We start from the raw sequence: 26,818 nt of genomic DNA on the forward strand, positions 1-26,818 counted from the left end.
ACCACGGTGCTGGTGTCTTGAAGGCTCTTTACTTCTCCGCAGTGGAAGTGTGCACGGAGCATGCCCGGAGACCGCTAGGCATCTTTGCACTGCTTCTTCAGCATGGATAGCTCAAATTTCCATGGCTTGGATCTAACAATAAAGATGCAAAAAACCTCCTAAAACAGGCAAAATGAAGAATTAGCTTGTATGAAAGAAAAATGAAAAAAGAAAAAGCAAAACCAGAAGTTCCTTTTGCCAGGTTTTGAACTGGTTTTGCTTTAGGCCTGTGTGCATGTGTGTGGGTGTTGTGTGCGTGTGCACGTGTGGGTTGGTGGGGTGGGGGAGATGGGTACCAACCGTAGATAATATAAACAGTGCTCTAAATCTTAACCCTGGCTATCTACAGCCTGGATGCAACCAGAATATGGGTGGAGAGGAAACAAGAAACTAACACAGGTTTGACCTCAGACCTATCCCCGCTGGCTGCTCTCCGCACCTCAGGCCCTCACCTTTTTATTTTGAGATTCTTTTGAAATAACCAGTGTTCATTTTCTCCTGCAGTTTTCAAGCACATTGTTCGGGTGATTTTGGCTTCAACATAGTACTCCAAACTGTCTGTGACCTGCCAGCGAAGAATTGGAGGATGAAATATCCTAAAGGACATCTCTGCTGAGTGAACAATCATCAGCTTCTGGGGACAGGGCCATCTCCCTGGCTGCCCTCTCCTTTATGTTTCTCCACCAGACGTTTCCAAATCATTGGGGATTCTTACCTTGACACCTATCCCTATTCCTGCTCCCTTATGATAGTCAATTTAATGTGATGGCAACTGTCCCCGGAATAAAGCAAGGAAACTACTCCACAGAGAACGTCCCCTGGGAAAGCAAGGAACTTGAGAAATAAAGAATGAAGTGGGGTGCATCCACACACAAGTGAGATCAGGCAATATTTTTCTTTCTAAGCCCGGTTTACTTCACCGAACATGAGGAGCAAGGTCGGGGGAGATGTAAGTCAAATGATAAAAACTAGATTTGCAGAATGAACAAGTCAAGGGACCAAATATACAACATCAGGGTTAGAATTAATAAATACTGTTCTTATTTGGGAGTTTTGCTAAAAGAGTAGATTTTGGGTGATCTAACAAAACATATGCAAAGGAATAACAGATCACGGATGTGCTAATTTGCCTTAGAATAGCAATCGCTTCACCATATTTATTTAAAAACATCACAGTATACACCTTAAATACATACAATAACATCTTTTTTAAAATACAAAACACCTGTTGGGGAGGTGCCACACCATTGCTGTATGCAACCAAAAATGTGAAGTTCACAAACATAGTGTGGAAAGATACAACCAAACCAAAATAACACAGGAGTAGAACTCTTTCCAAGTCCAAGATTAGAGAAAGCTGTGATGCTGACGGGCGTGGGCCTGGGCATTGCCCACAGGGAGGTCACCAGCCCTGTCCACCTCTGCTGTCCTCCTTCCTCCAGGTCCTACCTGGCTGACCTAACTTCTGCTTCCTACCTTGGCCTTGGGCTCCTACCTCACAAGGGCACAATCGTCTCTCAGAACTAACAGTCCACAAGTCTCTCTCCTATCACACGGTCTATGCGCACCTCCCCAAGGGTTCTAACAACATCCTTTCTGGTTCTTTCCTTTAAATCCAGGAGGCAACCTGGGACCACACTCTGTCTGGTTGTCACCTTCCTTAATCCTCCTTGATGGAGAACAGGTTCCCAGCTGTTTTCCCTGTCTTTCGTGACACTGATCATTTCTAAGCGTAGGATGCTTCATGCTGTGGCTGTGGGTGGTTGCAGCCGGTGTGTGTTCTGTGCTGAGTCACAGCATGCAGGTGGGGTCCTGCCACTGACTGGCCCGGTGCTGGTGCCAGATGCCTTGGGAGAGGAACTGAGCAGATGCCCTGACATCCATAACTACCGTCTCGGCCCACGGTAACAGATCACATTTACAAAAGCAGCCACTAGGCTCACAATAGGGATGAAAACTTTCTGTCACCCAGAGATTTCCCAGCCTGGCAGGGTCTTGACACTGGCGATGCAGTGCTGGTGTTCATGAGCCCAGCTCAGACAGCCACGCACAGTACGTGGTACTCTATGATGGTTATAAGGGCACCTACTTATGAAAATGTTCCCTGGGAGGCAGTGTGCCAGATGGGGGTTGACTGGCATTTGCCACTAGCTCAGGTAAGTATCAGTGAGGCCTTTCCCAGCACATGTCCCCATCATTAACTGGCAGGGGATGGCAATGAGCACAGAATCACTAGCCTGGTGATGCAGGTCTCACTGACAATCTGATGGCTGCAGATACAACCATGCCCTTCATGCCACTGGGCTGGCTCTCTGTCAAATCCTTCTGGCTCCCTGGCTCCCACTGCAGAGGCAGCTGGATGAGTGTCCTTGTTGTTCAGTGTCATCACCCACACCAAGGTGCACAGCTGGCCCCCCACACGACCACTTCAAGCTGCCCCCTGGACCCTGACCTCCGCATCTTAATGTTCTTGATGTGACCCTACCAATTTGAAATTATTTTAATGGATATTTTGTTTCATCTTTGCCTCAGAATAATAATGAATGAAATATAATTAATTTTCTTCCCAAACCCTCTAAAATACAATCAGTACAGTTTGGCTGATGGTATCCCATGGCTGTTTTCCATTCCTAGTGGCAATAGCCACCCATGAATATGGATCCTGCTCCGCCCAGGAAAGAGAGGGAAAGACAAGGAGCCCACCTGCTCCTGGGACTTGAGAATCTCTACCACACGGAAGCTGTACTTGTCTTTGTTGGCCTTGTTGTACTCCTTCTTGGCATACCAGACCGCCTGCTGCACATACACGTAGGATGAGGAGATGTCCTGGAATGGCCGCACCACCTTCGGGGAACCCCAGGCTTGCACCGTGCTGGACTCAAGGGTCACAGTGATCGTGAGGAGCAGCAGGGCCTGGCAGAGTCTGGCCATGGGTCCTCAGCTGTGGGTACAGGCCACAAGCTCTGTCCTTCCAGGGTGGGGGTCCTTTGCCTCTGAAGGAGTGGACACCCTCACTCAGCCCTCGTAGGTAGTGCTGTGGGTTCAGAAGAAGGTACCTTGGTTAGTGGAGCCAGGGGTTGGGATATAATAATATATATGTACTTGGTCTTCACCCCCAGCTGTGGCACACAGCAAGTAAGCCTGGAGATTTCCTGACTGGTGTGTTGGTAACACATTTATTATCCATAGCAAGCCCTTTTGGCCACAATTGCATTTCAGTTAATGGTGTGGCTTCTGGAATGCCCCTAGGTAACCTCAAGGTTGGGGGCTGATTGCCTGGGCAACCAACCAACAGATGATCACATGGTACCTTCAGCCCCACCCATGACTCCAGTGCAGAGAGGATGGAAACTGAGCCAATCACCACTGGCCAGCAACTCACTCACACATGCCTAGACAGCACTCCAGGGGCATCCAGGTGCTGGATACATGGAGGAGGGGTGGATGTGCCACAAAAGGGAAAGACACTTGATGTCCTTAACACACATCTCCTCCAAGACCCATGTGGACATTTAACTGCCACTGTAACAGTGTAAGAGGTGGCCCTCCAGGAGGTGATCAGTTAGGGGTGATGTCTCCACCCTTCATGAAGGGCCCAATGCCCTCAAGTGTGAGAGCAGGTGCCTCCCACTGATGCATGGAAGAGCTGTGCCTACCATCTCACACACCCTCACCATGGATCCCAGTGGAGAAGGGGAGGGTGCCTTAGCCCTGAGAACGTCCTGCTTTAGTGCTGAAGATGAGCCTGGATGTGGGTCATATGCAAGGCCAAAGCAATTAGCATGAGTTAAGCACAGACAGTGAGCACATGAGTGACTTAAGAGACACCAGCAGGACATAAGCGAGGCGAGTGGAAAGCAGAATGAGGCTGAGCGGGATGAGAACTCGAGGCACAGCCAGGGGCGCCTGCTCTCCTGCCAGTGGAAAACACAAGAGATGCACCACTCAGTTGCCTCTGCAGAGCCTCTCTCTGGCCCCATCCTCTCCAAGGAGCAGAGGCTCTGCCCTGGAGGCCCCGACAGCTGCCGCACCCCCACGGTCTCCGTACCCACAAGTTTAACCAGAGCCAACCGTGGTCTAAAAATACCAAGTAGAAAATTCAGAAACAATTCATAACTTTTGAATAATTTCATTAGAGTAGATTGTAATGATTGTTCTATTTTATTGTTAGTTATTATTTTATAAATAAAATCCCGAGTCTCTGTGTACAGGAAAACCATAGTATATACAGCGTTCCTGTTTGGACACTCATAGGACTGGGATGCTCCTCCCACCATGCAGGGGCTGCTACTCCATAAGCACCTCTGGGTGCTCTGCCCTGGTTCCAGCCCCAGCCTCCTCTGTGATCCCTTTGGCCTCCATCAGCCCTGGCAAAAGGTTGAATTCCTTTTTGTGAAAAATCTTCTCAGAATCCAAAAGAAGGATGAGTGCCTTCATTTTCTTGGCTTCTTTTGAGCAGGCGATATCCCCAGAGAATACAGCTGGGCTGGAGAGTGGCCCAGGTCCCCCACAGTCACCTGCTTCTCTGCCTGGCCTCCTGCTGCAGGCTCTCAGGGGTCCCCTAAGGCAGGCCTGAAGGTCTCTGCGTTCCCTGACCTTCTTAGGGTGATGCCCAGACACACACAGCCCCGCCACACAGCCCACACACAGACCCACCTCGGAACCAGTGCTGGGCCCTGGCCCACCAGGCCAGGAGGACTTGAGGCGGTAGCTCCTATCCCCACTGCTCCATCCCCAGGACACTCAGTTCACACTCTGCCAGGCAGGTGCCTGCTGGGGCCTGCACTCTGGGCCCCTCTGCCTCATGCCCCAGCCTGGCCACACCTGCATCCCTTTTGTGAGGTCAGCCACCCTGTGCCACTGCCCACTGCCCTGAAGCCCTCAGCCTCACCCCACACCTGCTGGCCTTTGGGTTCTTGGGCTTTGGCCTCTGCAGCAATTTCCATCAGGCCCACTGTGTGACCTGGCTCTCAGGGGCAGGATGGGGCACCAACACCAGGCTCAAGGACTCAGATGGGAAAGCTCCAGGGGAGGGGAGGCCACAGGAGCTGAACTGGTCAGGCACAGTGCTCCCGCCACTGGCAGGAGCTGCACCAGGAGCACAGAGGAAGCCATCAGCTGGGCATAGCCAGGCTGGGCCAGGCTCCTCCACCAGTGGACCCAAGAGCCTTGTGGCCCACCAGCTACACTTTTCCATCTTCAAACCATCCTGGGCTGGACTTTCCCATCCTGTTTGCATTCTCAGTCCCACCACGGCCTGCCCAAGCCAGACCCACAAGGAGCAGATTCCCAGCCCACCCAACAGCAAAAGCTACCAGGGAAAAAGAGGATGCCCCAGAGTGCAGAGGTGTGGGTGTTCACAGTCCTCCTTCCAAGCTGGAACTCAGATTAGAGCAGAGTGCAGGATACCTGAGATAAAAGTCCACACAGGAATCTGGACCAGAGAGTCAGCCAGTTAAAAGTCCAAATGTCTAAAGTCCCATTTGACCCAGCTATTCCCCTGCTGGGTATCTTCCCCAAAGAATTAAAAGAATCATACCACAGTGATATATGTGCACCCATGTTCATAGCAGCACAATTTGTAATACCTAAAGCTTGGAAACAGCCCAAATGCCCATCAACTGGAGACTGGATAAAGAAAATGTGGTTTTTTAATAAAATGAAGTACTACTCAGCCATAAATAATGAGAAATTAGAGACATTTATAGCTAAATGGATGCACATTGAGGCGATACTCTTAAGTGAAATAAATAGGACACATATGTGTAAATACCGAATAGTTTCTCTAGTGTGAGAAACTGAAAGTGTAAATAAGGACTAAAAGGTATAATAGATAATGTGAAATAGGAAGAAAAGGGGCAAAGGGGAAGGGGAAGTGGGAGGGGAAGGGGAAAGGAAAGAAGGGAATGGAATTAATATGAGAAAATGGAAAAGTGGAAACAAAGTCTTTGTAAATAGGGAGGGATGGAGGGGTTGAAGGGAGGGCAGGGGACTGGGGAAAAATAAGAACCAAGAGAGACGATGTAAAGGTGCAAATTTCCAATGAAGAATGTCATTATATTGTACACCTAAAATGTACTAATGATTAGAATGAATAATTGATAATGCGAAATAGAAAGAAAAGGTCCAAAGGGGTAGGGGAAGTGGGAGGGGCAGGGGAAAGGAAAGATGGGAAAGGAAAAATGATGAGAAATGGGGAAAATGGAAACAAAGTCTTTGTAAATAGGGAAGGGTGGAGGGGGTGAAGGGAGGGCTAGGAATGGGGGAAAAATTAGAACCAAGATGCATCATGTAAAGGTACAAGTTCCCAATGAGAAATGTAACTGTGTTGTATACCTAAAATGTACCAATAAAAGAATTAAAAAAAAAAAGTCCAAATGTTTGAAAAAGAGCTGTATGTTTAAACTCAAGAGCTCTTTTCTGACAGGTACAAAACACAGGAGCTGGTGGAACAGAATAATAAATCCAGCCACATGTTTTGTACACACACACACACACACACACACACACACTCACACACCAAAATCGAGATGAAAGCAGACAGAACAGTCCCTTGGAACACATCTGGCAAAGGGCTGAATTCCTTTTTGTGAAAAAGCTTCTCAAAATCCAAAAGAAGGATGAGTGCCTTCATTTTCTTGACTTCTTTTGAGCAGGCGATATCCCCAGAGGAACCCACTTCCCTCTTGGCCAGACATCAGTGGATGAAGACCTCAGGCCCATGCAGGCCTCTGAAACTGCCCCCAGGTCCCTCTCAGACCTGACGTCTATGTCCACAATAAGGAAAGAGAGACACTCATGTCCTCAGGTCCGCATCCCCAGAATGGCAGGAACCCCAGCGTGGTGGCTACTCCTGCTTCGGGGGCCAGTCCTGGGACAGGAAAAGGGTGGCTGGTGTTTGCTGACACATGTGGACCCCATGTCTGGAGGGGGCTGGGGTGCTGTTGGAGGACCTGGGCTGCCTCTCATGAGCAGGGACAGTGGAGAGCCCTGTTATCTTTTTTGGCAAAGTCCCACTCCTGCCCCAGACGTCATCCTCACCAGGTGCCCTCAGCCAATCACGGTACCAATTGTTCCCTTGGACTTTGCCCTGCACCACGAGAAGCGTGAGTATTCAAGAAGGCACAGGAGGCTGTGTTCACTGAGGGCATTGCAGGAAGAGGCTGGGCCTGTCTTGCTGCCCACGCAGGGCTTTAGGATAGCCTCACTGAACTAAATTCACCACTACATGACACCCACTGATCCCAGGACTCGGTGGCTTTGAGTATATTCAGACTTTTACACCCAAACCACAGTGACACTAAAACATTTTCATTGCCCCACCTCCTCAGTCATCACCCCAGTGACCCTGTCCCCTTATAGCCCTGCGAAAGCTCCTTTCTTTCATGCAGATGGACCTGTTCTGGTCATTTTGTGTGGATGGATGGATGGATTCACATGCTGTGTCATCCTCCAGGTCCAAAGGTCTTTGTCAATAGCCATGGATTTAGCCATCTCTGCAAAACATTTAAAAGTTGTGCGTTTATAAACAGAAATATTTGCCTACATGCAGAAAGTTGGCAAAAAAAAATTACTTGCTGCAACATAGTGTGTTTTTCTTTCTTTGCTTTTCTTTTTTTTTTTGAAACAGGGTCTCCTTTTGTAGTTCAGACTGGCCCTGAACTCACTATGTATCCCAGTCTGGCCTCAAACTTGCAGCGATCCTCCTGCCTGGGCCTCCCAAGTGCTGGTATTATAGGTGTGTGCCACTACGCCCGGCAACATAGTTTCTAATAGTTTAAAAAAGAGGAAAACAACTCAAATATGTAACAAGAGCAGGCTATTAAAATGCATGATATCAATGAAATGCAATTTTTAAAAAACCAAAATATGTGCATGAGGTGAACAGAGAAAGATATGCTACTACACTGACCAAAGAAGGAGCTGGATACACTGAGAATTAAGATAAAGATTTGTAGAGTTCCAAGGACAGGAAATCAGGTTATTCAGAACCACTCACAGCCCTGTTCCTGGGTAGAACTGCACAGGAGTTTTACCTTTGAAGTTAATTATTTCCATACTACTGGTTCATGTTCCTAAATAGGATTGCTTTTATTGACAAGGTCGAAATTACAGAGTAAAAATCAAGCGTAGAGAGAGCTCCAGATGATTAAAAAGCAAGAGCCCAGCCACCATTCATCTCTCCACTCAAACACAGAGGCCACTGTTATGGTTTGAGTCTAGATGTTCCCCCAAAGCCTCACGCGGTCATAGGTGGGTGAACCTAGAGTGTTTGATGCTTGGATTAAGGACATATGATTGGTTTGGCACTGCCCTAATCCTGGTAGTCTGAATAAGATAAAAGGAGCAGAAAGACACTGTCAAGGTCCCTTGTTCTTTTGCTGCCATGTGGGCACCATGAACTGTTTTTCTTCCGCAGTGCCCCTCTGCCATGTGCCGCCCTGCCATGGAGCCAGCTGCTAATGGACTGAAACCTCTCTAAACTGTGAGCTAAATAAACCCTTTCCCCTTTAACTTTGGGTGTTGGGTATTTTGTCTCAACAACGAGAAAAAAGTAACGAACATCACCACCAAGACCCAGGTAGACAGTGAGGACTCAACTGACCACCTCCCTTCTTCTCTGCCTCCTCCCTCTTCCTCTGTCTGCTTCAACAGGGAGATGGAAGGATGGGTGGGTAGATAGACACAGAGAGAGAGAGAGAGAGAGAGAGAGAGAGAGAGAGAGAGAGAGAGAGAGAGATGGTCTGTTGGTTAGTTCTGCCAGTTTAAAGTTTGAATCAGGCCTCTCCTCTGGCCACCACCTTCAGAAGCCCCTCAGGAACCTCTCTCCACAGGGTAAGATGTGGGAAGCCTTTCCTTTACCTTCCCCTCCTGCCGATTCACCACACACCTTCCTCTTCCAGTGACCAAGCTTTGACCATGGGGTGCCATACCACATCCAAAACCCCAAAACCAACCCTTATGCTTAGAGGTCTAGAAGAGGGTAAGGTTTCTTGTTTTAGGTGTGATTCTCTGGTGGCAGAGGGTTGATTAAGCCTGGCAGAGGCGGTGCAGCCTGGCACTCTGGTAAAGGCCTTGGGACACTGCAGATATAGAGCAGGCAGCTTCTGCTGGGTGTAAGTAGACAGAAGGGAGAGAGTGCATTCAGCTTTGGGGTTGGCTGACCTAAGGACCCTGGAGAGGGAGGCAGAGATGTCCGGAAGTCATGAAGGGCCACTGCGGTTTGTACTGGAGTAGGGGTGGAGAGCAGCAGGTCTCAGGCAGGAAACTTGGAAAGCTGCATTTGCAGCCAGTGGTGTGACAGACTGCCAGCAAGAAGCACTGCCCCAGGGGTTCTCACCTGCCTCTCCTTGCCAGCCCACCTCCAGCCACTCCCCTTTTGCCCTCCTCTTGCTCGAAGGAACAGCAGAAGCTGTCCTGTTTGATTGCTTATCCTGGGTCTGCCCTGTGTCCCCCACTCTCCATCTGTCCACCTGAGGGGCCTGCCTGCACATACTGCCATCGCATCATTTGCCACAAGCATGACCCATGAAGGGGATGGAAGTCACTCTGCACACAGCTCCTGTGCCGACAGTTCCTTGAGTAGGGCAAATTCCAGAAAAATTGCACACTCAGCAACTGTGCAAAGGGAGTGAGCCTGTGAGACTGTGTGTTTATGCCCTTTGTGTGTGTGTAATGGGCAGAGAAAGAGACACTGGCACCAACAGAGAGCTTGGGGGACACAGGGTGTCCCTGAGCAGCACGTGTGACCCTGATTCCTGACATCAACAATACGCACAGAGGGAATGATTGACAGAGGGTCAAGGGGAAGGATGCAAGAGGGAAACGAAGGAAGAGAGAAGGAGAAAGGGAGAAAAATGCAGCCTGGTGAGTGGGGAATAGGAAGGAAGACAGCTTTGCAGTGAGATGGGTCAAGGAGTTGGCCAGGGGGGGAGAACAGGAAGGAAGGCTCAGCCCAAGCTCCTGGAGCTCTGCACACTCCTCCCTCACTTCCTCCTTCTCCCCCTCCCCTCCCTCTCCTCCTCCTCCTTTTTGTCCTCCCCCTCACCCCTCCCACTGCAGGCTCCAGCTCCCCAGGAATTGGCCCTTATCCCTCCTGCCCACCAGGACAGCCAGAGGACCTCCAGGAGAGCTGCACCAGGTGCCAGGGTCCCCCAGCTCTCCTTACCAGGCCAAGTGCTGCAAAGACACTGCCACCACAGATGTGTCCCTGTCCTCTGGCCATAGTGTTGACGTCTGCTCTGTTTTGAGGCATGTCATAATTTGGGGTGCATTTAGGTCCAGAATCGCCGTCTTCCACATGAATCTCTGTTGTACAGGGCTCTCTTTAGTATGGCAAAAGGCATCACTGGATCCTTTGTGTGGCTGGCCCCAGGGTAAAGCACAGGCTGGGTGAGGTACAGAGATGAAGGGTGTGGCTTGGCCTGCCTGCTCAGGTGACTCGGTGGGTCCCCTGATTCAGCAGCCTTTCACCAGGGTCTCCACAACTCTCCAGGTGAGCAATGACACAAAAATGCATGCTGTCTCCTCCTCCCTAAAGATGATACCAGCTCTTTCATTTTCACACCTTTGCATTTTCTCCAATACCCAGAATGCCATCCTTTCTAGTTCCCGAGACTTACTTTCCTCTCTCTGCTCACATTGAACTTGCTCATTGTGTTTTACAGTTCTCATTTCTAAACTTTATCGTATTGGACCTTGGTTCCTAAAAACATGGAATTACCTGCCCGGTAGTGGGAGAATCTAAGCCACTAACACTTGTGTGATCACTGTTTTCTTTGCAGACACTGTGCTGGGAGGTGCCAGCCACTCAGGGTCCCCGTGAGGAGACAGGCCTGGGGCTGCAGTGGCTGACACTCTGGAACAGAGTCCTGCACCCTGTCATCCTTGGCCCATTTGGGAGTTGCAACAATCATTCAGCTGAGGAACAAAAGTTCTCACAGACTGGCACAGCTCCACTGCCCGGCAGGATGAAGTCTACTGTACGTGGTGGGAGGAGGTGGCAGAGGCCAGTGCACTATGTCCCCAGTACCCAGGCCCAACTCCACCAATGGTCACAGATGCAGGTGTCCAAATGCATCTGTAGCCAAAACCATGGGAGAAGTCACCCCAGCCCTCCCTGGACCCCATACCTGTCTGCAGTAGCCAGGCTCAGGTCCCCCCAGAGGTGTGAGCAAGTGACATGGTGACGACCTCAACTGGAACATGGTGGCACTGAGTCAAGATCTCGGTCTTGTGAGCTAGCAAGGGCTGCATCCCCTGCCAATGGCCTTGAGGTCCTCAGAACCCACCCCTGCTGTGGTCCTCACATCCCCCTGGCCAGCTTGGCTCCCAAGGCCCAGCCAGGACATGAAACCCATTTTCCTTCTGCTCAACATGGCAGAGAACAGGGCCTGGCTGGAGGTTGAGGCCCTGTTCCTGCGGAGAGTCAGAGTTGTGAGAGGAAGTCTCCCTCCACCCTCAGGGCCCCCAATCCAAGCTGGGCCCACTGTGCACACCTGAGACCCTCTATCATCTGTCCACACAGCCAGCCAGAGGCCCTGCCTGTCAGGGACACAGAGGTGGAGGCAGAAAGCTGCAGCCCCAGGACACAGACCTGACACAAGGTGGGACAACAGTGTATGTGGACACCTGTGCGTGAACAGGCTCTGCAAGAGGGTCCGGGGGCCAGGGGAGGAGACGCAGGCCTTGCAAGGATGGAACAGCTGGGCAGATGGGGGGCAAAAAGTCCCAGCACCCATGAGGGGGTGTCCAGGTACAGAAAGTGCCTGCCCTCTTCCTGCAACTGCACACAGTCTATCTACAGTGGAATCTGCAGACCCTCCAATCTCCCTGACACATATGTGATATGAATATGCATGCAGTGTGATAAAAAAAATATGGTGAATGTTTACATTTTAAAATTATTACAGTAAGAGATACATTGTCTTGAATCTTCTCAGATCTACCCTCTCACTTTGAACACATTCATCCCATCATCCCTGCCACTTTCTGAAGCAGTTCTGGGTGTCTTTAGTTGTGCTGTCATGGCTGCCTCAATGTACTGAATTGATTCCAAAAGTTTCCTTTCCATGGTTATTTTGATGTTGGGGAAGAGCCAGAAGTCACACAATGCCAAATACAGTTAATAAGGTGAATGAGGACACTGTTAGGTTTTTAAGAGTCTGCCTTTCAATGCTTGGCAGCAGCATTCACCATATTTTTTATCACATTTCATAAAGACACTCAGAAAAGAGGACTTCCAGACCTTCAGAAAGTAACAAAAATGATGGGATGAGTGTGTTTGAAGTGATGTGGAGTATCTTGAGGGGATTCATGGCAATGTGTCTTTTACTGTAATAGTTTTTTTTTAAACATTCACTGTTGGGGGATGTTTTAGATCTGAACTGCAACATCACAGTGCCCTCCACTCTCTGGCCATGGCTGGGACTGCCACCATGGGTCCAACCTAGGGCTTAAAGAGGAGGCCCATCCATCCCAGGCCTCAGCCAAGGTTGGTTCTCTGACTCTAAGGACCAAAAATTACAAAGGGAAATCGGCTTGTGCTTTTATCGCCACTTGGTTCTTCCTTTGAATGCATTTCTTTACGGGGAATATTTTCCAGTGTTGTGTTACATCCTTCCTGAACTCTAGAATCATACACATGTGTGTGCACATACCCACACATATGCAGAAGTGTGTTCAGAGGTGGGGCTTTGGAAGGTGATTGGACCATGGTGGGGTCTGCGCTCATCAGTGGACTTATCCATTGGTGAGTTCAGAGTTGAATGGGTTGTTAGGAGGCAGGGCCTGAGAAGAGGGGTAACTGGGTGCTTGACCATGTAGAGTGCATGTTCCACCTTGCTCCTCCCTTCTCTTTCTGTAGCCCACCTGCTATGAGGTGAACAGCTGTCCTCCACCAGACCCTCCCCCATGCTGCTTCTCCTTGCATCTAGCCAACTTGGGACTGAAACCCCAACCCTCGAGCCAAATTAAACCTCTCCTTTAAGAGTTAAGTGTCAGGTATTTTGTCCCAGTGACAGGAAGGCTGGACTTGGACCACTCCTCGTATGCCAGACTCCACAGGTTGGTGGCTGTCTGTCCCTGACACTTTTGCAGACCTTGCAGATGCAGCCAATACTCTGAAGGCAGCACAGGGAGGAGGGCAAGGCCCCCAGGGCACTCCCAGGCAGGCAGTGCTGACCAAGATGAGGGGTGCACAGGGGGTAGTGAGGTGCTGCAGAGCCCGTGCCTCTTGGTCCCATAGCCTCATCCCATCTTCAGCACAAAGACTGAGCTCCTCCCTGCCAGCCAGGCCAGGTGGCGAGACCTAGCTCTGGGCTGTGAACATCTACGTTACACTTGGCCTTGCGATTCACACCCAATATTACACCTGAAATGGGCGTGGTTGTTTGGGGCCCTGGTCTCTAGCCACAGCACTGCTGAAGCAATGTAAAAACATCATCACCTTTTAAAGACAATTTAATTGTGGTGAAACTGACCATACTCACTCTGTTCAAGTCACCGTTCCAGAGTGGGAAGTGCACTCACCTGTCACGAACCCATTCATCTTGCAAACTGAGCCTTTCCACCCACTGAACAGTTCCCCTCAGGCACAGCCAGGCTTGATAATTACTTTTTTTTTTTTTGGTACTGGGGATTGAACTCAGGTCCTTGTGCTTTCAGAGCAGGCGGCGGAACCACTGAGCTAAATCCCCGGCCCGATAATTACTTTTTTCCAAGGGATCTCACCCCTCCCCCACCATTCCTGTTTGCTTACTTCCTCCTCCACATCCTCCCCTCACACATACATACATGCTCACACATGTACACACACACATGTACATGCACACATGCACAGACAGCACAGTCCCCCCCACCCCAGCTCTACTGCCCTCATCCTCCTCTCTTTATGACCATCATTCACATTCACAGGTGCAACTTCAATGCCCCAATCCTCAGGGTTGCCAGGGGACGCTGCTGGTCATGACACATGGATCACCCACCAGGGAGCCAGTCCACCAGGAGTCTCAGAGGGGAAGAAGCCTCTCGTACCTGATGAGGCATTGGAAAGACATTGCTGAGTTGGCAGCACTGAGGTCTGATCACTGTAGAATTATTACCCCATCCAAGAAGATCCCTCCCCACCCTGCTCTGGGCTGTGGATGCGGACCTCACCCAGCGGAGCATGGAGCAGGCCACAGGGAGGACCACACTCCCATCCCATATGAAACTAAAATGGAGACCGCAGGCAGAGAGAGCATGGAGAGTTCATGGTGACACTGGCACCACCCTTGCTTTTATCTCAGGAGATAGGGGTGGGGTGCTCTCCAGACCACCCTCAGACTTGGATGTCCCAGCATTCCTTCTTCAACACCGAGAATTCACCATTCCAGGGAAGCGCTACCACCAGGAAGCTGCAATTCATTCTCTGCAAAAGATAGCACCACTGAAAATCAGCAGTATGCCAAAGAAAAAGAAAAAACCATCCTGTCGCCAGGTGTCAGCTTAGGAATATGCTGGAAGGCGGGTCTCCACCAGCCAGAGGCTGTGCCCAGGAGCCTGCTGTTCACAGGAGCCACAGCCCAGCCATCTCCAGCTACCCAGAGTTCCAGTGACACCAGCCCAGGAAGAGGACAAGTGGCCAGGTGACACCAGCCTCAGGGAAACAGCAAGTGCCAGCACCCATAGGACCCTGCAAGGGATTAGACACAAACTTGATGGTTTTACTTCTCTTTAATGCTTCCTTCAATAAAAATAAAGCATCTCTATTAGACACAACTGGTGCATGCTATTTTAATGACTAAATACTTCCTTTGTGCTAATAACAGGTCAGTGGGGACAAGAGAAATGAGAGGATGCTAGAGCCTGACAAGGAGCCCTGCTCTCCCTTTCCAGTCCCATGGAAATAACTAAATAGTGTGTGCAGCGGGTGAAGGGCTGGGTAGAGTGACAGACGGATGGAGGGGCAGGTGGGCAGCTGAGCTGGAAAACTGCAAAGGCATAGGAGATGGAATCTTTGAGGCTCCCCGGAGCTGAAGGCCAACAGAATCAGAGAGAAGAAAGTTTGGTCTCTACTGAGTATGGGACACAGGCAATAAGAAACACTGAGACCAGGAGGTTTAAATGTAAATTACATCAAATTTGGGGACCTTCCTATAAGGAAGCTAAAAGAATCCATCCAGAACACAGAAAAAAGGTAATGTGCCCATCCTCATTGTAGCAGACAAGCAAAATCCTGAAACCACATGCAAATGAGATTAATTCCAACCCAAACTTACCTAGTAAATACAAAAATCCTAAACAAAAACCAGGAAATTGAAGCCAATTCCATCGGAAACACATACTATTCCTAAACATTTCCTTTTCTGGAAATTCTGGTTCAGCAGATTTGGGATAAGCTATGCCTCCCTGCATGTGCGCACCAATGTGCATGTGTGTGCACACATGAGCAGTGTGTGTGTACCACGTGCTCCATGAGATTGATGACAGCAGGGAGTGAGAGTAGTTAATACACATAGAAGTGAATTTCCTACATAAGGCATAGATTGACACAGTCCTTCCCGCTCCGCTTTCCAGCTGGGGACCTGACTTCTGTAAAGCACCTTGGCAGTAAGAAGGCCACTCCACCATCAGTGAGGGTGTGGCCAGAGGACACATACATTATAGGCCATGTGTGCCTGGACAGTGGCCCTCAGGAACTGAGCTCCTCAGGCAGCGGAAGAGACCCACAGCTCAGCAAAGCTACTGTGCTGGAACCACCAATGCTCCACACGTATCTCTGTGCAGAGGTCCAGAAAACCACGAAGACATCATTGCAGCTGACAAGTGTGTGCACAAATAGGCACAGATTGATCAGTGTGGCTAGACGTAGCCAATGTCAGTGAAATAGAATCACAAAATTGCTCCACCACAAGAAAGACAATTGGGCCGTGTCCCACCTTGGAGTCTATTATTTTGATTTATAATACCAGTAGATCGAAGAAGAAAAGGTACTCAATGTACTTGATAGATATCAAAAGAATATTTGATAGAAAACCTTCTTAATTGAAAAAATAATCGGCAGTCTGAAGAGAATTGGCAGCAGTCGTGTAATATTTAATAATAGGATATGGATCTGGAGATATTTGCACTCGAGCCAGGAACAAGAACTAACTGTTCAGTGTTGTCACTCTGCAGCATTATCCCGGAGGCTTGGAAAGACAGAAAGTTTTCACCGTTAATAAATGTGAGCTTAAAACTAGCACCTGAAACCCCACAGAGCCCAGAAACTTCTGAGGCTGCTGGGCTCCTTAAAGACCTGAACTCTCCTTGGTGTTTTCTACAAACAGCCAAAGCAACAGCTTCCTTAAAACTCCAATAAGCCTGGGAGAAAATATAAATGCAAAAGAGTAAAAGATTAAGAAGAAGGGTGAGACAGTATCAGCACAGGCTCATTCTGATAGCTTTGTCCTGACAAGTGTTCAGGGTCACCTAGAAATGGCAGGGCCGGCTTAGTTTGAACAGTTTTAGTCCAGTGTCACTAGCATGCATGTTGTAATCCTACTTGCCATTTCCAGTCCCCATGTAAAGCAGTGGCTCTCAACACACTGTCCCACTGCTAGTAGCAACAGTGTCTGAAACATTAAGATTGAGAATCCTCTCATCGCTTCTCGGCCCTTTGGCTAAGATCAAGCAAATCCTCTTACCCTATTCCCCATCCACTGAGGCAGAAACTCTGAAGGGGGCACACAGCCACCCACATGTAGACCTCCAGATGATTCTGACACTGGTCACATTGGAACAGCTGGGGTCTTCATTACACTAACTGCAGACCTGGCTTTGAGGCAGGATCAGTCCAGGGCTCCCCCAAATTCTGAGATCAATAAGTACAGGCTTAGCGAGGCATGCAGGTACACACCTGTAATCCTAGCACTCTGGAAGGCTGAGGGAGAAGGATCACAAATTTAAGCCCAGCCTGGGCAACTTAGTGCCTTAGTAAGACTGTCTCAAAATAAAAAAACAGGGGGGTCTTGGGGATGTAGCTCAGTGTGGAGGTTCTGGGTTCAATCCAAAGTAGCACAGAAAAGAAAGAGGAGGACGAGGAGGAGGAGGAGGAGGAGGAGGAGGAGGAAGAGGAAGAGAGGAAAGAGAAGTTGAGTCTAAATCCCCTGGACCACATCATGCCTTTGGTGCCTGTCTGTTCCCTGACTTTGTGGAAGCCCTGGCTGAGCAGAAGGGTGGGGTGTTGTCTGGTCTCCAGCACCTGGAACACACCTGGTGCAGGTAAGTAGCTCCTGGTATCAATGAGGACACTCAAGTGGCTGAGTAAGTGATGATGGCCTCAACAACTGGCCAGCTGGTCTGGGTCAAGAGGACGTACATCTCCAGAAGACATGTCAGCAATGTTTCTGCCTCCAAGGTCCAGGTCTCTGAGATGGGAGTGGCTTAGAGGACATCTTGTCCCCAGAGGAAGGGCAGGAAAGGCCACTCCCTGGGAAAGCCACAGGCCAGACTATCTGGGGCTGAACACATGGAGAGAGATAGGCCTCCAAGAGGGGGCCTGGGAGCCCCGAGTTTCCCTGTCACCAGGAGGACTTGGCTCAGAGCTGCCAGGGCTGTCACACATGGCAGGTTTGTCACCTACCTTTTCCAGGTTGAAGTTTTTTTGAATGACACAGTTCTCATTGTTGCTTAGAGGCTTTCTGCAATTGCTTCGGGCAATTTCAACCTCAATTATGTATTCCATATGGTCTGTGATCTGTTAATTGGCAATGGTGCAGTTTCATTCAGAAGTTGTATATTAGTTTTTTAAAGTTTGGTGAACATAAAAATCCTCCTGACTGTCCTCCCCTCTGCTGCCCTTCCACCCTAACACATCTTTGGGGGACAGATGGTGCACACAGCCAGGACTCTACCACACTGAGACCTGTTCTGAGTCACCCAGAACAGGTACTGGGGGAAAAGCTCTTCTCTTCTCCAATGTGGGCCTCCTCAAAGGTGAGACTTTCTGACACATTCTATGTTCAAAGTCCAGGGTGGGTGAGCCTCATGCCAGTGAGGTGCGAGGGAAGAAGCGGGCTCTGGTGAGCCAGTGCAGCCCCTCGGGCCCTCGGCCCCTCGGCCCCTCGGCCCCTCCCCCCTTCCCCTAACCCTAACCCTAACCCACCCTCCAGCTCAGCAGTCTGGGGCAGAGTGGCTGTAGGGTTAGGGTCAGAAATCAGTGTTGACTGAACTGCCCTCTGATGTGAGGGCACCCCAGGAGAAGAAGAGGGGTCTGACTTCCCCATCACTCCATTGCTCACAGCAGCCTCCAAACCTCCACAAATTTGAACTTGATTTTAACTGAGCTCCAGGGAATTAGAAGGGCAGCTCTGGCCTGTCTTGGAGGGAATGCTGCAGGGACACCAGAAGTGACCTCAAAGCTAACCTGTAAATGCTGTGGGGCGAGTCTGACAGTCTGCAGGACACTAATTCAGTCAAAGCATCCTTTGAAACCCCAAATGCTCCAAACCCTGAAACGTCCAAGCAACAACAGGACAACACCAGTGCAAGACACCACTGCCAACCTCACGTGGAGGCCACAGCCACAGCACAGCTGTACCAAAAGGATTGTGTATAGTTGGCTTTGTTCTATGAGTGTGAGATGCATGTGAAACATGTGTGAATTTTATATTTACACAAGAGCCCCATCCCCCAGACATCAAATTAGGTATGGCTAACTGTTCCAAAGGCATCTGAAACACTTCGGCCCCACATGCTGCATGCTGCTGTGTGAATGTGTGCTCTTGAGCCCCACACCTTCAGGATTTTGCATACCAGCATCTCCTCACTTCCTGCTTTTCCAGCCCAAACCTGTGAACCCGTTCCTGGATCGGACCCCTTACCTGCATCTGGGCCAGCTGGATCTGGCTCACGAGGAAGATGTACTTGTCCTCACTCTCTTTGTTGTATTCCTGCATGGCAAACCATAGGCACTGCCTCATGTTTGCATCCGAAAACTCAATGGATTTGAATGGCCTCAAAATCTTCACTATGTTCTTGGCTGGGTCTGCGCTGGTCACCAGGGCCACTGGGATGGTGAGGAGGAGCAAGGACAGTCCCCAGGATCTGGTCATGGTCTCTGAGTCCAGAGAATGGTGGTGTGGCTGGGGTAGCTCCTCCTGCCACTCTGCTACAAAGAAGGATAAGCCTGAGTCATTTATAGGAAAAAGGGTGCACTTTGAGACCATATGCTAAGTGAAATAAGTCAGACATATACACTTAAATATTACATGGTTTTTCTCATATGAGAAGTATAAATAAATCAAAGGACAAAATAAAAAAGAGATAATAGGAAGCAGGGAGATAGAACTTTTGCAAATGGGAACAGGACCAAGAGATGGGTGGAGGGGGCAGAGAGAGAAGGGGAAGGGAAAGTAAAAAGAATGAGGAATGTAATCTCATAAGGAATGTAATCATTATATACAGCAAATATGTACAATAAAAATTAAAAATTTAAAGAGCATCAAATAAATATGGATTAGGCTTATTCAGGAGCAGCAGGGCCTTACAATGGGAGTAGGGATACCATAGTAAACTACACAGGCATTCCAGGAGGCTGAGACAGGAACTGTTCTTAAGGCAAAATGAGGAGGTCACAGAAGGCATTTTGAAACAAAACCTTGGGTGCAAAGATCAACAAGGAGGTGGGATCCCCGTGATTACAGGTGTCCCTGTGGAATTCCTTCCTGTTTAAGATCATGGCAGCCTCTGCCTGAGGCAGGAGCTATGGAAATTCTTCTGTGAATGATTCTTTTACCAGACACATGAGCTCAAGATCCTCTCCTTCATGAACTTATTCCTTTATTTGGGGTGGGGCAGATGTGTCCCACGTGGAGTCATGGCTGCATGCAGTAATGCGACCCTGCAAGGTCATGAACTTTTAACACTGCAATGTGATTTTGAGTGATATTTTTCATGACCCTTTGCAGTGCTTGGTGCTCTAGTGTGGGCTGCATGGGGTTAGGGTTAGGATGTATAGGGGACGGGGCAGGGCAGGGCTAACCCCACTTCCTGCACCTCCTGCACAAGGTAAGTGGATGGAAATTGCATGTATCAGACCTTACACACTTGTGCAACTTGGTGATTAATACACAGTGATTACCAGTAACAGAGTCCCAATCTACCCACACGTCTGTGTGCATGACTGTGAAGGCAGAAATTTATTGTTATTAAGCAGATGTGTAAACTTTCTTATTTAATTGTTAAACTTTGGCTTATTTAGTTATTTGGTAAAATAATTATTTCTTAGCAGCTGTGTTATAGAAAGTTCAAAACTGCATCAAATTGTTGTTTGCTTATGATGTTATAGTTACACATACAACATCACTAATTCTAGAAAATAAGTGGTTGCTGATTTATTAATTTTTATAAAGGACAGCATTGCAATCAGACATTCAACTCAAAGGAAAAGTTGATCAAATCTCAACTTTTGCAAGACCTCTCTTCCCAGAGAGAAAAATTTCTCATGTTCCAATCACTCCTCATCGTGTCACCACTTTTTGGCATTTATGAAAGGTTTATTTATGTACATTTATGAAAGGCTGTTTTCCAGGATGGACTCCATGGAGAGTTTAGAGCAAGGTTTCTGGCGAGCACCTAGAGAACTCACTAAGAATTGCAACCCCTCCTGGAGAACAGACATTGATGCATTAGTTTAACAAAGTCAAATGTCCCATTGGTTTTAGGTTTATTTTGCCTTTTTTACATGTTATAACAAAAATATTGAAGAATAAAGAAAGTTTGTCACTTGTACACACTAACCATGTTATACATTTTAGATTTGGCTCAAGATACTTCCTCCCCACTATGTGTAGCCAGGGCCAGCGAAGAGGCCGCACAACGGTGGGCTGGAGCTGGACGGAGGGGCCCCATGTGGGTTCTGGCAGCTCTCACAGCCCAAAGCTCTCAACAGGTAGCCCTTGTCTGTACAGCCTGGCTGGACTCACCCCTAGAGTGACCCTTCCTGGTTCAAGCACCCTCACCAAGGGGACCCTAGGCAGAGTCTCCTCATCTGTCTCCCCTGCTGTCCTGGGGGACTCTGTGCTCCAGAGAGCCGCCCCCGTCCAGCCAGATCCCCAGCCTGTGCCTGCCACTGTGATCACCTGCCTCTCAGCCCTGTAAAAGGGGTCCTTGTAAAAGAGGAGCCCGAGTGTTCCTCTCCCACCTGCCCCACTGTGGGCCTCTTCCTCCTGTGAGCTGGGCTCCAGCCTCTGACCTGTGCTTCTCTGGTCCCCAGCAAGCTCAGTTCATGCCACAGCCCTGGCCAGGAGCTCTGTCCTCCTTTTTGACCTGTCCCCCTCTGAGCTCAGGCCCTGAAGGGAGGCCACACATTGTGATGCAACAGAGTGCCTGTGACCTGCCTGGGAGATGGCCAGTGCCCCCGACCTCTGCCCCACAGAGGACCACAGGCAGCAGTAAACGCCTCCTGCTCAGAACAGAAAGAGGCTCCCGGGGTCTCTGGCCTCCTCTGCCAGGAGCCAGCTGTTCGGCCACCAGCTTCTCCCTCCCCTCTCCACCAGGGTGAGTGTCACACAGCTCACCCTGATGCCAACCTCTGGGCCTTACACGGACAAGGCCGACCATACCCTGATGCCCTCAGAGACTTTGCTTTTCTGTGGAAATCCTGTATCTGCCCTCAGATGATGAGCTCCTGACCACAATAAGGGCAGGCAACACACTGTAACTGTCGGCGCTGGGCACAGCCCCTCCAGCAGTTTACAGAGTGCTGCAGAGCACAAATGTGCTGTGGATGTGGAAACTGTCCTCTGGCCTGCAGTACCACGGTGAGAACTCTCCAGACATCACACAAATGCATGGTGGGGAATGGAGATGAAAGCTTTACATAAATTCAAATTCATTGTTTGTAAATCAACTTTGAGCGTCACTTACTAATAACGCAGTCAGGATTTTTAATCCTGTAGCAGAGGAACAGCACTGGGGCGCTTCAAGCACCTGGGCCACACCACCCCAACAGAACCAGAATCTCCGGGGAGGTTCTGACTTTCTAAAGCACCCCGAGGGTTGCCATGTCCCCCTGCCTCTATGCGCAGTGCACACTCATGCTCCTGGACAGGTAGGCACTAGCTTGTGGGCAGATGCCGCAGGTTTTTGGCTCACATTGGAGGAGAGAGTATCAAATTGTGACAGTTCTTGCCTCTCCACCTCCTGGCCTTCAGACTGGTTATTCTTCAGTTCAGTGAAAGAAGATTTGTATTGTGTGAATTTGACTTGTGTTCTCAGTCAAAGATAAGCATATTTAACTTAGTATTTTTTCTGTTAATTCTCCACTGACTTATTTTATCATTTTTTCTAATATACTGTTTGCCTTTTTAAAAATTAATTTCAAGTACTTTAAAGAAACTTTAGAGAATTAATATTGTTTTACATATGTGCAGCCAGATGCACTGCCATATATCTTCCATCTTGTGAAGTTACTCATGTTCAGCTTTTGTTTTTAATATTTTCCATAAGAGAATTTAAAATGTTTATATACACAAATCCATCCACTGTTTTCTTTTATACCTTCTAGCATTTATGACTTTCATTAAAAGGCCTTTTTTACTTAAAAATTTAACTCATTCATTTTATTTACATTTTAATAATTTATAAATGATCAACTCAAACTGTCACACAGTCTTGATGGGACTGTAAATTGTTATTATCTTTGTGGAAAACAAATTGACAAAACATAAAACCTTTAAAATTATCCAGTGATGCTACTTTAAGTTACCTTAATGGTTATGGAAATGGTTAATGAAATGGAAATGTTATACATATAGTTGTTCTACAGTACCGCAAAAGAAACAATAACTAGAAAAAATCTGGACATGTTCAGTATAGACATAAGGTTTTGGATTTGATCTGTGATTGATTGACTGCAGGTACAAAACCTGTGCATGCAGAGATAGCTGTGCCTCACAGCATGAAGAAAGGCTGTTGGAAAGGACTGCTATGTTAACTTAAAGACGACTTACTTCCTGCAAGTCCTGGATTCAATCCCCAATGCCAAGAATGAATGAATGGTTTGTTTGAAAAAGTCCCAATGGTGCTGGGAAGAGCATGAAAAAAAGCAAATCATGCAAAGAACATAAATCAATATGATTCCTTTTTTTAATAAACAGAAATAAATTATGAAGAACACAGGAAACCTGATCACACTGTGCTGGCCTCTTCAATGGCCTCTTGGGGCAGCTTCTCCCCCAACTGGATGACAAGCACCAGGCCAGGTCTCCCCGTGGGGCTCGGTCTCTGCTGGATGTTTCTCCCCAGTCCCAGAGCAGTAGCCTCTGGTGGATCAACACCAAGTTCTCTTTACCCTTTCATCCACAGGTAAGCATTTAGGCAGCTTCCACATCTTGGCTGTTGTGAATAATGTTGCAATAAGCATGAGGGTGTGGTGTCTCTACAGGGCAGTAATTTCATCTCCCTTGGGAACACACCCTGCTGGGCAGAACAGTATGGAAGAAATTTAGAAGAGAGTTACCGTATGATTAGAGCTGCTTCCTGTGCAGCTGTGACTGACTGATACAAAACCTTTACACCTGAGGTCTTTGTCTTCTTTTAATTTTAAAAAACATATATCCATTATTTTTTCAACAATTTCTATCTTTTCATTTTTCTTTCCTTTTGGGATTACTATGATTTTTTACAGGGTAGTGGGATAGTTGCAATGTTTTTTGTTTTTTCTATATTTTTCTTCAACTTTACTTAGATATGATTAACAAATATTGGATATTTTTAGGGTGCAGGCATAATGTTTTAGCATAGCTTTACATTGTAAAATAAAATAATTATCAACCATCAAGCTAATTAGCATATCCATCACCTCCTATGGTCACCTTTTCTTGTGGTAAGAACACTAGAGAGAGCAAATCTCAGGTAGTCAATACACCATTATTAACAAGAATCATCTTGCTGTACATCAGATCTCTAGTACTTATTCATTTTATAAAGGAAAGTTTTACTCTGGCAAATATCTTCCCTCCTCTCTCAACCTATAATTCCTGGAAACCATTCTTCTGCCTTCTGTCACTCTGACATTGATTATTTATTAGATTCCACCAATAAGTGCAATGAGGTAGTCTGCTTATTCTATGTCTGGCTTATTCTATTTATTATATGCTCCTCAAGGTTCATCCATTTTGTTGTAAATAGCAGTATTTCTTTCTTTTTATGGCTGAATTCCATACAGCATGTTCCCTTTGTCCACTCAGCTGTGGGTGGATAGGCAGGGTATCCAATCCCCTGGTTACTGTGAATAGCACCACAGTGGTCATGGGAGTGTATTCTTGACACCTGATTTCATTTCAGATCTACTCACTCTGGTCATGACATTTACCAACTCCAGCAGTGATTCTTACACATTTCCGAGCATCAGCTCAGTGAAGTCTGCCTTGGTCCATATTTTTCATTTCCATGAGAGCTGGAATCAGAAGTCAGACACAGGCCACAGACAAGATGCACTAACTGAGATTAATGCAATTTTTTAAATGATGGAGCTCTTCAGAGAACTATTTTACTACTTTGGCCCCAAAAGCCGACCAACTGAGGACTTAATATATTTTTGATATTGGATCACAAATTTTCTACTACACCAAAGATAGGTATTTGGCTTGGTCTCTAAGAGAAAATGAAATGAAATCAAGGAGGATTTCATCCTGATCAAGACAGGAAACAACTGGCACACATGAAAATATCAGAGGACACAAGTCTTCCCAGAGCAAAGCAGGCAGTGAGGGTGAAGTGGTCTGTCCACCAGCAACACTTCTCAGAGCTTGGGGATGAGTTGGCTGTACTGGTCTGGGACAAAGGGCACGGGATCAACAGAAATAAGCAAGGAATCCAGAAGCAAGAGGCCGGGGGCCCACACCCAACAGATATGGGATTCATCACCAGGCATGAGGTCCGTGAAAATAGGCATGGGAGACATGAGCAATGGGCAAGAGGTCCCTGAGAAAAGGAAATGGAATCCATGAACAATGTAGATGAGGTCCATATCAAATGAGCACAGAGACAATGACCAAAGGTATGGGTCCCTAAAAATGGACACAAGGTCCATGAAAATGGATCTGGGCTCCACGAGCAATGGACATAGGAGTTCATAAAACAGACCTGAAACTGGACATGGGGTGCATGAAGATAGACCTGGGGTCCGTGAAAAAGGATACGAAGTCCATGAAAATGTGCCTGGGTAGGGGTCAGGGATTTAGCTCAGTGGTTCCACTGCCTGCCCTGCAAGTGAAAGGACCCAAGTCTGATCCCCGGTACCAAAAAAAAAACAAAGAAAATGTGCTTGGGGTCCAAGAACCCTAATGGGCATAGAATTAAAAACACTTAGCATGGAGCTCATAAGTGGATTTGAGTTCCATGAACAATAGGCATGGAGTCCATGAACAATGGCATGGGGTCCAAGAAGGGGCATAAGGTCCATAAACAAGGGGCATGAGATCAATGAATGGACCTGGTTTCCATGAACAATAAGGATAGGGCCCATAATGGGCCTGAGGTTCCAGAACAATGAGAATGTATTCTATAAATGGACATCAGATCCATGAACAATGGGCATGGGTACAGAAACAATGAATATGGAGTTCATGAATGGATATAGGGTCCAGAAAGGATGGGGCAAGGCCCAGGAATGGGCTTGGGATCCATGAAAAATATGGATGGTATTGATGAATGGGTTTATGGCCCATGAACATTAGGATTGAGGTTCATAAATGGACATGCGGTACATGAACAAGGGGCTGGGTTCTGTGAATGGACATGGGGCCCATGAACAATGGGAACAGGGTCTATGAACAATGAGGATGGGGTTCATCTATGTGCATGAGGTTTATGAGTGAATATAGGGTACATGAGCAATAGGTATGTGGTACCTGAACAATAGATACAATATCCATGAACAATGAACTTGGAGTCCATGAACAAAGGGCATGAGGCCATGAAGAATGGGCATAGGATCCTTGAAAATTAACATTGCTGCAATAAAATGGACATCAGGTACATGTAAATGGATACTAGGTGCATGGACATCGGATACATGAATACACTTGAGGACCATGAACAATGGGCCAATGGTCCATGAAAATGCATGAATATGCTCTGGGTACATGTGTACTGAGTAAGTGCTTCATGGAAATAGGTGTCAGGTCCATGGATAGTGGGCATGGAGTCCATTTAAATGAGCACAGAGTTCACAAAATGGAAATGAGGGCTATGAGCAACGAGTATGAGGCTCATGAAAATGGGCATGGGGTCCATGAAAAACAGGGTCTTGAGGAAAAGACACGGGGCTCAGAAACAAGATCTCCCCATTTCAGGCCTACACGCTCTTATGGCTAAGGGCAAGTAGCAAATTAGCTTTGACACCTACACAGACACAACCTGGGGAGATGAGTAAGCCCCCACCAGATAGGAAGAGATGTCACATGTCCTGCATGCAGGTCAATCAAAGGACCAAGGCTGGTCATGTTATCATCCTTGTGATCTACCCAGGAGCCACCCAGAACTACTTCTGAGAGACTTATGCCACAAGGACTGTGACAAAGGCATGGATGGGTCAGTCAGGGAAGGGCAGACATCTGCCAGAGGTCACTCAAATTGAAGTCCCCAGAGACCCAGGGTGGAGGAGGGAAGACCACCAGCCCTTCATTCTGAGTATTCCTGGCCTCTCTGCCCACCAGGATCCAGGAGAGGCTTGTCCTTGGAGGTCTGTCTCCAGGGTTCCCCTCTCAGGTGCAGTAGGACTGGCAGCCATGGAGGGGGATCATAGAGA

General features: G+C 48.0%; 1 protein-coding gene, 1 long non-coding RNA gene and 1 pseudogene across 7 annotated transcripts; 1 reads left to right on the forward strand and 2 right to left on the reverse strand.

Moving 5' to 3' along the window:
- Positions 1 to 3,062, reverse strand: LOC101704414 (cystatin-13-like; annotated as a pseudogene). Its single transcript, XR_015441918.1, has 3 exons — positions 2,743 to 3,062; positions 479 to 604; positions 1 to 155 (listed from the first exon to the last, which is right to left on the reverse strand). The product of XR_015441918.1 is annotated as a cystatin-13-like (transcript).
- An 11,213-nt stretch (positions 3,063 to 14,275) lies between these two features.
- Positions 14,276 to 21,356, reverse strand: LOC101704050 (cystatin-8). Of its 4 annotated transcripts, none has more exons than XM_004840917.4 (4): positions 21,257 to 21,356; positions 18,885 to 19,171; positions 17,645 to 17,758; positions 14,276 to 14,449 (listed from the first exon to the last, which is right to left on the reverse strand). In XM_004840917.4, the coding sequence occupies exons 2-4, from the start codon at positions 19,113 to 19,115 to the stop codon at positions 14,360 to 14,362; spliced, it is 435 nt and encodes a 144-aa protein (XP_004840974.1). In that variant the 5' UTR covers positions 19,116 to 19,171; positions 21,257 to 21,356; the 3' UTR covers positions 14,276 to 14,359. The 4 variants fall into 4 exon arrangements, with proteins under 4 accessions (XP_004840974.1, XP_087044750.1, XP_087044749.1 ...); XM_087188624.1 differs by having other exon boundaries at positions 18,885 to 19,168; positions 21,257 to 21,344; XM_087188623.1 differs by having other exon boundaries at positions 21,206 to 21,344.
- Positions 21,357 to 21,416: 60 nt separating this feature from the next.
- Positions 21,417 to 26,060, forward strand: LOC110348288 (uncharacterized). 2 transcript variants are annotated; one of them, XR_015441938.1, is made up of 4 exons: positions 21,417 to 21,824; positions 22,923 to 23,063; positions 23,163 to 23,370; positions 24,352 to 26,060. It is a non-coding gene; the product is annotated as an uncharacterized LOC110348288 (long non-coding RNA). The 2 variants fall into 2 exon arrangements; XR_002393400.2 differs by having other exon boundaries at positions 22,923 to 23,370.
- The last annotated feature ends 758 nt before the right edge of the window (positions 26,061 to 26,818 follow it).

Source organism: Heterocephalus glaber, unplaced genomic scaffold (genome assembly GCF_053883595.1).
Source record: "Heterocephalus glaber isolate CG9 unplaced genomic scaffold, H.glaber_assembly_v1.0 deba00001532, whole genome shotgun sequence".
NCBI classification, from domain to species: Eukaryota; Metazoa; Chordata; class Mammalia; order Rodentia; family Bathyergidae; genus Heterocephalus; species Heterocephalus glaber.